The sequence below is a fragment of the Biomphalaria glabrata genome, chromosome 1 (genome assembly GCF_947242115.1).
Source record: "Biomphalaria glabrata chromosome 1, xgBioGlab47.1, whole genome shotgun sequence".
In the NCBI taxonomy this organism is placed as follows: Eukaryota; Metazoa; Mollusca; class Gastropoda; family Planorbidae; genus Biomphalaria; species Biomphalaria glabrata.
Genome location: NC_074711.1, coordinates 54063271 through 54074849, shown reverse-complemented (window position 1 = coordinate 54074849; position 11579 = coordinate 54063271). Strand labels below are relative to the sequence as shown.

Genomic DNA, 11579 nt, shown 5'->3' with positions numbered 1-11579 from the left:
TCGCCCTCTTTCTTTCTCTCTCACTCGCCCTCTTTCTTTATCTCTCTCTTTATTCCCCCCCCCCTCTCTCTTGTAAACTAAAGATGTGTATGTGTTTTCGCTAATGGATATACGCGTAACACGTTTCTTTTTGTAGGTTAATCACTTTTTATGGAGGCGCGATAACTGAGCGGTAAAGTGCTTGGATTCCGGTGTCCCGGGTTCAAATCCTGGTGACGACTGGAATTTTTAATTTCGGTACTTTTGGGCGCCTCTGAGTCCAGTCAGGTCCAGCTCTAATGGGTGCCTGACACTAGCTGAGTAAAAGTAAAAGCGGTTGGTCGTTGTGCTGGCCACATGACACCCTCATTAACCATGGGCGCTATAGATTGAAAGGGAAACGTTACAACTAATCACTTTTAGACAATTATTAAAACGTGTGTGTGTGTTTTGGAACGAATTTTTTGTTTTCCAGATATATATGTTATATAAGAATTAAAACTTGTACTTGAACTAGACGTTTCGACCAGATATATATGTTATATAAGAATTAAAACTTGTACTTGAACTAGACGTTTCGACCAGATATATATGTTATATAAGAATTAAAACTTGTACTTGAACTAGACGTTTCGACCAGATATATATGTTATATAAGAATTAAAACTTGTACTTGAACTAGACGTTTCGACCAGATATATATGTTATATAAGAATTAAAACTTGTACTTGAACTAGACGTTTCGACCAGATATATATGTTATATAAGAATTAAAACTTGTACTTGAACTAGACGTTTCGACCAGATATATATGTTATATAAGAATTAAAACTTGTACTTGAACTAGACGTTTCGACCAGATATATATGTTATATAAGAATTAAAACTTGTACTTGAACTAGACGTTTCGACCAGATATATATGTTATATAAGAATTAAAACTTGTACTTGAACTAGACGTTTCGACCAGATATAAACCTTGACCTTATCCTGTAGTTTAAAATGGGGAATTTGAAAAAAACAACGTATCTTTGATGTTTGAGGAGTTTGATTAGCACTTGCGACAATGAACACGTGAGACCATACTCTGACCATTTTTCTATAGAACTTTAGACAAAAATCTAAATCTATCCAAAAAGAAGCCATGTTGAGATGTCATCCAAATTATGTCACGATTTTCAAGGACGTCATGAGTAAAAATATGTTTTGCAAAGAATTTGTGTCTCTTTCTTTCTGATGCGCAGATAAATTGGTATTTAGTTTCTTAAAAGTGAAGATCACAAGTTTTCTTTTAGGTAGAGAGTAAAGTCACAGAATCAATATCAATTTAGATCACATTTTAAATGTTGATCAGTCTGTCTTCCTGTCTATGATTTCATTACATTGCGATACTAGAAGAATCTAAAAGAAGGTTTCTATTTTCTCTAAGGAAAGTCTGTAAACAAAGGAAACATAAAAAAAGATTTTGGGCGGAATATCCGGTTTTAAAAGGTTAGTAAGTCAGGTTCTTAAATATTTGACTTAAAAAAAAAAAGAAAGGAAAAGCTTGATCTAGAGTTTGAATCGCGGTGAAGGCTGGGATTTCGAACTTTGGAATTATTTAGGGCGCCCTGAGTACACTCCATTGAAAGGAGAACCTACCATATGTTGGAGAATGAAAGGCGGTTTGTAGTTTGTGCTGGCGATATGACATCATCATGTTCTGTCGATCAGAGCTTTACGTCATCTGTCCCCATGGAGTGCAAGTTCTGAAAGAGAAGCTTTACTTTTAAAAAAAAAATTCTTTAATTTTTTAAAAATATTTATTTATAGTTCTCTTTAAACTTAATAATCAATATTTTTTAAGAAGAATCGCGATACTGTAACTTTAGTTTTATTGTGAAATATTTTTATATCATTCCAACTATTTTATAAGAAAGTATTATGTTTAGTTTTTTTGTATATTACACATTTATATTACACAATTACACATTTCAATGACACAATTACACATTTCAATTACACAATCACACATTTCTATTACATAATTACACAATTCTATTACACAATTACACAACTCTATTACATAATTACATAACTTTATTACACAATTACACATTTCCATTACACAATTACACATTTCTATTACATAATTACACATTGCTATTGCACAATTATACATTTCTTGTAACATAATTACACAATTCTATTACACAATTCTATTACACAATTACACATTTTCTATTACACAATTACAAAACTCTATTACATTACACAATTACACAACTTTTATTACACAATTACACATTTTCTATTACACAATTACACATTTCTACATTAAGTTTGCTATGTATAATTACATTTGATGCCAGTAAAACACATTCTATATCAAAAATAAAATAGAGAAAACAAAACAATGGCGGAGCTCCTCACTGCCGATTGGTGAAACCTGCTCTCACTTCATAGAAACATACAAACTGAATCACACGCAGCAGACGATGTCGCGACTGTCAAGCGCAGTGACGCACTGTCTTAAAGCACCTTCTTTTACTTAATCTTAAGGACTGTTTACGTACATAGCCTTACGAAATTAGCCATCTTTCTCTCTCGGACATCACCGCCTGTACCCCAGACGAAACTCCGCCGAATGAACCAATCCCCATTGTTTACTTCTGAAGAGGGCTGTGTCTTGAAAGCGAGATCTCAGAAATCAAACAAACTTGATAAAAAAATATCTCCCACCACTGCTTCCCATTCACAGAAGGCGGCCGCCACCTGAAATTTGATAACTCGGTCATATCATTTTAGCCCACCAACAAACACGTCAATCTATTGTCAGGCACGACGCTGGTGGGAGGGGGGGAGGCCTATCTGTTAGTACATGAGTGCGTGGAGAACTCTTAGCGGTGATTACCTCTTTTCAAGCCAAGATGAGCTGTCAAATAGGTTTGTTTTTTTCTTCATTTCGTTAAAGTAATGCTATAAATAATACATTTTATTTTTGTACCTGCCATGCACCTTGTAGGTGTGGTTGTTGATCTGACTGTGTTCGAACAATCGTAAAAATGATTATCGATAATACCTCCCTCACCCCTCTCTTTCTGTCCCTCTTCATCTCCCTAACTCTTTAAAAAAAAACAAAAAAAAAAAAAAAAACTTTTCTCTCCTCCTTCATCAAGGGCAAGTTTTATCTTCAATGATCTTCCGAAACGTTGATGCCGAGGTGCCAAAAGGATAAAACACAAGAAGACAGGGAGCCCTACCCAACCCCCAGACTCACCATACACGTTAGTGCACTGGGTGTTTCTTTGTGATTCGTCTCTGCTATGAAGTCCGACAAAATCATTTTTAAAATTAAAAAAAAAAAAGGTTTGTACTAGTGCATGGGCGTAGCCAGGATTTTGTTTCGGGTAAGGGTAAGGGATTTTTTCTCCCCCATATATATATATATATATATATGTGTGTGTGTGTGTGAGTGTGTGTGTGTGTGTGTGCGCGCGCACGTAACTAATCTTTATTATATTCTGACCCTCAATCTTTTCGATTTTTTTTTTAGCCTTAGAATAGGTTCTAGCTGGAGTTAGTGGAAAGACAGTATACACCCAGCGCTTTCCAGCTAGGGTGTCTGGGGAGCGTTGTGAGCTGCCCCTTCGGGGTACGGGGCAGAGCCCAGCCAAGTATCATTTACAGTATTGAAAACTAAAAAAAGGAATATTCGGAGACATCTACAGTGCATTATCCTATATTCTATTTCAAAAGTGTAGGTCAAAAACGAAATCTGTTATTTCCTTTTTTTTTTTGGAAACAAAAGGGGGTGGGTTACCTCACAACTCCTCAATGATACGCCAATGGAATTTGGTGACTAGTTTGCTTTAGATTTTTTTTATCGAGAAAGGGGAGTTTTATTATCAAAACAATCTGTTATGGGGTTTTAAAGTCAAAGATCATAGATTTTGGTAACAGCTGATTGCTTTTTTTTTTTTGAAGAACGGGATTTTAAAAACAAAATTCCTGGAGGGGCGTTTTAAACTCAAAATCCCCCTTGGCTACGCTTGTGGAATTTGATGAATGCAGTTTTCTTTATTGTTTTGTATTGTTTTGTTGAAAGGGATTTAAAAATCAACTCCCTCCCTTCGGTTCGAAGGGTAAAGTAATGGTTTACCATTAAAATTCCACCTACTGTAAACAAATTTAAGCAAAAAAAAAAAAAAAAAAAACAGTCACAAAATTTCACTAACCCCGTGCTGGGAAAATTTTATTTCGGGACGTTAGGTGGTGAACTCCGAACACTCCCCATGGCTACGCCCATGTACTATTGAGTCTTTTGTCTTTTGTCCGTAATGTAGTCGTTCGAATGAATTAAAACATATATAGTAACAATGTTACAAAGACAGTTTGTGTGTAAACACAAACTCAAAATCGGCCCCCGAAGTGGTCCGCTCAGACAGGTAAAAAGGCAGGTTTCAGTATTTTCATAAATACTATCAGTAACTATGAACTACAAACTATCAACCACTACAACCCTATCTACGTCGATACCTAAAGAAGAGACGTGCTGGTGTCGAAAGTGTTGCCGGTACTGTTGTATTGTTAGTTCTACTAACGACGTATACCACAGAATGTATTAATGTTATTATTTTTACATTGGTAATATTCACAGGCACTCAATGAGCTGATAGTTATGAAGATATAGTTCAATGTGAACCTGGCCTAACTGATGACATTTAATGATTATCTAATGGATTTATTTGTTGTGTGAAGAGACAATCTCTCATTCAAAGTCTCAGTAAAGCAACGTTTCCTTTTAGTTCATTTTCATGGGTAAAAGACACTATCACAGACACTATCACAGACACTATCAAAGATACTATCACAGACACTATCAAAGATACTATCACATATACTATCACAAACACTATCACAGACACTATCACAGACACTATCACAGATGCTATCACAGACAATATCACAGATACTATCACAGACACTATCACAGACACTATCACAGACACTATCACAGACACTATCACAGACACTATCACAGATACCATCCCAGATACCAAAACAGATACTATCACAGACATCATCACAGTTACTATCACAGATACTATCACAGACACTATCACAGATATTATCACAGTTAATATCACAAATATTATCACAGATATTATCACAGACACTATCACAGTCACTAACACAGACAAAATCAAAGACACTTTCACATATACTATCACAGATACTATCGCAGATACTATCACATACACTATAACAGATACTATAACAGATACTATCACAGACACTTTCACATACACTATCACTGGTACTATCGCAGACACTATGACATATACAATCACATATCTATCACTGATACTATCACAGATACTATCACAGACACTATCACAAATACTATCACATAAACTATCACATATACTATTACAGTCATAATCACAAATCTATCACTGACACTATCACAGATCTATCACTGATACTATCACTGATACTATCACGGATACTATCACTGATACTATCACAGATACTATCACTGATTCTATCACATATACTATCACAGATACCATCAGAGACTCTATCAGAGACACTATCAGAGACACTATCGCAGATACTATCACAGATACTAAAACAGATACTATCATAGACACTATTACAGATATTATAAGTGATATTATCACATACACTATCACAGATGCTATCACAGACACTATCACAGATGCTATCACAGATGCTATCACAGACACTATCACAGATGCTATCACAGACACTATCACAGACACTATCACAGACACTATCACAGATACTATCACAGACACTATCACAGACACTATCACAGACACCATCACAGATACTATCACAGACACTATCACAGATACTATCACAGACACTATCACAGATACTATCACAGACACTATCACAGACGCTATCACAGACACTATCACAGATACTATCACAGACACTATCACAGACACTATCACAGACACTATCACAGACACTATCACAGACACTATCACAGATGCTATCACAGACACTATCACAGATGCTATCACAGACACTATCACAGATACTATCACAGACACTATCAGAGACACTATCACAGATACTATCACAGACACTATCCTAAAACTATCACAGACACTATCACATATACTATCACAAACACTATCACAGACACTATCACAGACACTATCACAGATGCTATCACAGACAATATCACAGATACTATCACAGACACTATCACAGACACTATCACAGACACTATCACAGACACTATCACAGATACTATCAATAATGCTATCACAGACACTATCACAGATGCTATCACAGACGCTATCACAGACACTATCACAGACACTATCACAGACACTATCACAGACACTATCACAGATACTATCACAGACTCAAATACACTATCACAGACACTATCACAGATATTATCACAGACACTATCACAGATACTATCACAGACACTATCACAGACGCTATCACAGACACTATCACAGACACTATCACAGACACTATCACAGACACTATCACAGATGCTATCACAGACACTATCACAGATGCTATCACAGACACTATCACAGATACTATCACAGAGACTATCACAGATACTATCACAGACACTATCACAGACACTATCACAGACACTATCACAGACACTATCACAGACACTATCCTAAAACTATCACAGACACTATCACAGATACTATAACAGACACTATCACAGACACTATCACAGACACTATCACAGATGCTATCACAGACACTATCACAGACACTATCACAGACACTATCACAGATACTATCACAGATACCATCACAGTTACCATCCCAGATACCAAAACAGATACTATCACAGACATTATCACAGTTACTATTACAGATACTATCACAGACACTATCACAGACACTATAACAGACACTATCACAGATACTATCACAGACACTATCACAGACACTATCACAGACACTATCACAGATACTATCACAGACACTATCACAGAAACTATTACAGATACTATCACAGACACTATCACATACACTATCACAGATACTATCACATACTTACAGACACTATCACATATACTATCACATATTTTGTCACAGATATTATCACAGATACTATCACAGATACTATCACAGTTAATATCACAAATATTATCACAGATATTATCACATACACTATCACAGATATTATCACAGACACTATCACAGACACTATCACAGACACTATCACAGATACTATCACAGACACTATCACAGATACTATCACAGACACTATCACAGACACTATCACAGACGCTATCTCAGACACTATCACAGATACTATCACAGACACTATCACAGATACTATCACAGACACTATCACAGACACTATCACAGACGCTATCTCAGACACTATCACAGATACTATCACAGACACTATCACAGACACTGTCACAGACACTATCACAGACACTATCACAGACACTATCACAGATACTATCACAGACACTATCACAGACACTATCACATACACTATCACAGATACTATCACAGACACTATCACAGAAACTATAACAGATACTATCACAGACACTATCACATACACTATCACAGATACTATTACATACTCACAGACACTATCACAGATACTATCACATATATTGTCACAGATATTATCACAGATACTATCACAGATACTATCACAGATACTATCACAGATACCATCCCAGATACCAAAACAGATACTATCACAGACAACATCACAGTTACTATCACAGATACTATCACAGACACTATCACAGATATTATCACAGTTAATATCACAAATATTATCACAGATATTATCACAGACACTATCACAGTCACTAACACAGACAAAATCAAAGACACTTTCACATATACTATCACAGATACTATCGCAGATACTATCACATACACTATAACAGATACTATAACAGATACTATCACAGACACTTTCACATACACTATCACTGGTACTATCGCAGACACTATGACATATACAATCACATATCTATCACTGATACTATCACAGATACTATCACAGACACTATCACAAATACTATCACATAAACTATCACATATACTATTACAGTCATAATCACAAATCTGTCACTGACACTATCACAGATCTATCACTGATACTATCACTGATACTATCACGGATACTATCACGGATACTATCACTGATACTATCACAGATACTATCACTGATTCTATCACATATACTATCACAGATACCATCAGAGACACTATCAGAGACACTATCAGAGACACTATCGCAGATACTATCACAGATACTAAAACAGATACTATCATAGACACTATTACAGATATTATAAGTGATATTATCACATACACTATCACAGATATTATCACAGACACTATCACATAAACTATTACATATACTATCACATATACTATCACAGACATTATCACAAATTTATCACTGACACTATCACAGATCTATCACTGATACTATCACTGATACTATCACAGATACTATCACAGATGCTATCACAGACACTATCAAACTTGCTATCACAGATACTATCACAGACACTATCACAAATGCTATGACACATGCTATCACAGACACAATCACAGACACTATCACAGATACTATCACAGATATTATCACAGATATTATCACATATACTATTACAGACACTATCACAGACACTATCACAGATACTATCGCAGATACTATCACAGATACTAAAACAGATACTATCACAGGCAATATCACAGATACTATTACATATTCTATAACAGATATTATTACAGATACTATCACAGATATTATCACATATATTATCACATACACTATCACAGATATTATCACAGATATTATCACATACACTATCACAGATATTATCACAGACACTATCACAGATACTGTCACAGACACAATCACAGACACTATCACATATACTATCACAGATACTATCACAGACACTATAACAGATACTATCACAGATACTATCACAGACACTATCACAGATATTATCCCAGATACTATACACAAATATTATCATATGTATTATCACAGACACTATCACATATACTATCACATATACTATCACAGATACTATCACAGATACTCTTACAGACATTATCACAGATACTATTACAGATACTATAATTCGTGGTCAAAAATCATGGTAGGAGAGTGTTACAATGAGGGAGAGGTGGGGTGCCCATAATATTTTCTGAGCGTTCGATGCGCAGATTGCAGTAATAAAAAAAAAGGTTCCGGCCAAAAAGCGTCACGGAGCCTTTCAAATATTTAGATAAAGAACTGAAAAGCGGAAGAATAGCAGTAGATAGGACTATTTATTAAGGCGGAGAGTTGGGCGTGGAAAGGTTAGTCCTATTGGGACGTGTGGTCGAGAGGCTAAGTACGCTTGAACTTGGGTTGGCTTGGCTACCTATGAAGGGGGCTCGGGGTTCGATACCCGAATAGAGCAGATTTGTGTTTACTGAAGGCAGCACGGAAAAACCTTCTCCGAGATACCCTCTCCACCCACTGGTCCACAAATGTGATTGGACCATAGCGCTCTGAGCATGCTATGAGTATAAGCATGAAAGTAGCGCCATATAAAAGCTATAATTTATTTAATTTATTTATTCAGTGTAATAGATATTAGAGCTCGTGGGCCAAAAGACTGTGTGGTGAGTGTTTACTTGTGAGTATTTCTAGAATTATTATCAGTAAGAACAAAGTAATATAGCCTGGGCGTTCATAAGATCTCTTAACTAGTAGTTGGTTAACATGTTGGCTTGAGAAGCCTGAAAAGGCTTGAGCAAGGAGTTCGAATTCAGGTCGTTCTTCCCCCCCCCTTTTTTTTTTTTTTTTTGTAAATGTTTTTTTTTTTTTTTTGTTAGTCTAGATCTCTTACAAATGTAATGACATGACTGACCCAAACTGATTGATACAAGTACTCTTAATATAAGCTTTTTTTTTTTTAAAGTATTTTTTTTTTTAAGAGTAATATTAATCTGAACAACTTTCAAAATACATTCACAAGGTTCATTGTTCAAAATATCAGTCATACAAGCAGTGATGTAGCTAGGGTGGGCGGAGGAGGGGGGAGACTTTGAAAATCATCTCCTGCCCCACTTGAGGAGGGCCCCCAAATGAGTGTTTTTTACATTAAAAATTAAATATTAGGCAAAATACAGGGCCAACAAAGACGTCAAGCTTCCGGACTCCCAAATGATGGAAAACTCCTAGCTACGCCTATGCATACAAGTCTCCATCTAGTCAGAACAAAAACATTATTTAAAGAGTAACAGAAAATGAAAAACCTTTTTAATAAACTCAACACTGGTTCTGAACCGGAACCTAGCAGAGTTACACTTGAACAAGTAATGCGGAAGAAGAGATATGTCCATTGTTTACTAAACAGGATATTAGCTGGACCTAAAGAGAGATAACTAGATGCTTGTCATGCTATTGAGAAACAGCGTTTAATTGTTCTCTTGATTATCTCAGCACGTTGGCACAAAAGTCGGATTTCACATTTTGTCTTTGTTTGAAATGTTTATTTTATTGCGTTCTTTTTTTTTTTTTAAGATTAATAGTTACTCCCATGATGAGTCATACTGTATCTTTTTATTACAAAACTTTCATCAACTCATTCTGTCTGTCTGGTCAAACATTTGTACACGTTCTCCTACACCCAATCTCGGATCAAGCTGAAATTTTGCACAGATTGTTAGTCTAGATCTATTACAAATTTAATTACATGACTGATCGAAACTAATTGATACACATTAATATAAGCTCTTTTTTTAAAAACGTATTTCTTTGTATTTAGCTTATTTGTTGTTTGTTGGTTGACCAGTAGTCTGTCAGCAAGGGATTTTATTTTGCAAGCTTATACCCAATGACTTGGCATAGAGCCATAGACAAACATGAATCAATTAAAAAATAAAACAATTAGGCAATTAATTACTCGAAATTAATTATTTTGCTTGATACCGACTATGGAAATAAATCCATCAATATTCACATATCCTGCTAAATATGTAGAGTTTCGTCTTCTTAAATAATGTGACACTTTATTTCTCCATTCTCGGATCAAGCTGAAACTTTAAACAACTATTCATTGTACCTGAAAAAAAAATGAAGGAATTATGAATTAGTCAATTAATTTTTAAAAAGTAAAGTTAACCTTTTAGACCTTGTTGTTTATAGGGCAGATGATGTAAATGTCAATTAATTATTGGTGGTAGATTATTTTGTTTGATATCAAATAAGGGAAATAACGTCTACATTATTTAGACATATAGTTGTAAGTGTGGATGTCTTTCCCTTAGATAAGCTTGTTTTTGTTTTTTTTTTAATAGGATTTTAAAAAATATTTGGTATGTTTTACGTTTTTCTTGTATTGGTAGTTAACCCGTCTCTGTTCTAAAATAACATCAATAGATCTAATGATTTCTTGTTGGTTTTTTTTTTTCAACAAGATTCAACTCAAACCTGAAGCCATCAACTTTTTGGGTGCCTGATATTAACATGTATAGGAGGGTCACTATAGAGGGGGGGTTAATTAAAAAAAAAAACAACTCTACCGTACACCAGTTAATGATGTCGACTT

General features: G+C 35.2%; 1 protein-coding gene across 1 annotated transcript; it reads right to left on the bottom strand.

Moving 5' to 3' along the window:
- Positions 1 to 4733: 4733 nt before the first annotated feature.
- Positions 4734 to 10580, bottom strand: LOC129925189 (serine-rich adhesin for platelets-like). Its single transcript, XM_056024116.1, has 9 exons — positions 10565 to 10580; positions 8799 to 8991; positions 8428 to 8703; positions 8094 to 8273; positions 7152 to 7820; positions 6377 to 7012; positions 5650 to 6333; positions 5423 to 5590; positions 4734 to 5340 (listed from the first exon to the last, which is right to left on the bottom strand). The coding sequence occupies exons 1-9, from the start codon at positions 10578 to 10580 to the stop codon at positions 4734 to 4736; spliced, it is 3429 nt and encodes a 1142-aa protein (XP_055880091.1).
- Positions 10581 to 11579: the final 999 nt, after the last annotated feature.

What these genes read in the sequence shown, in the direction of transcription:
- LOC129925189 (XM_056024116.1), bottom strand. An exon ending in AGTGATAGATCTGTGATAGT is followed by an intron (nt 7,821 to 8,093) that starts GTCAGTGACAGA and finishes TGTCTGTGTTAG; the next exon opens with TGACTGTGATAGTGTCTGTG. An exon ending in GTGATAATATCTGTGATAGT is followed by an intron (nt 7,013 to 7,151) that starts GTATGTGATAAT and finishes TATCTGTGATAG; the next exon opens with TGTATGTGATAGTGTCTGTG.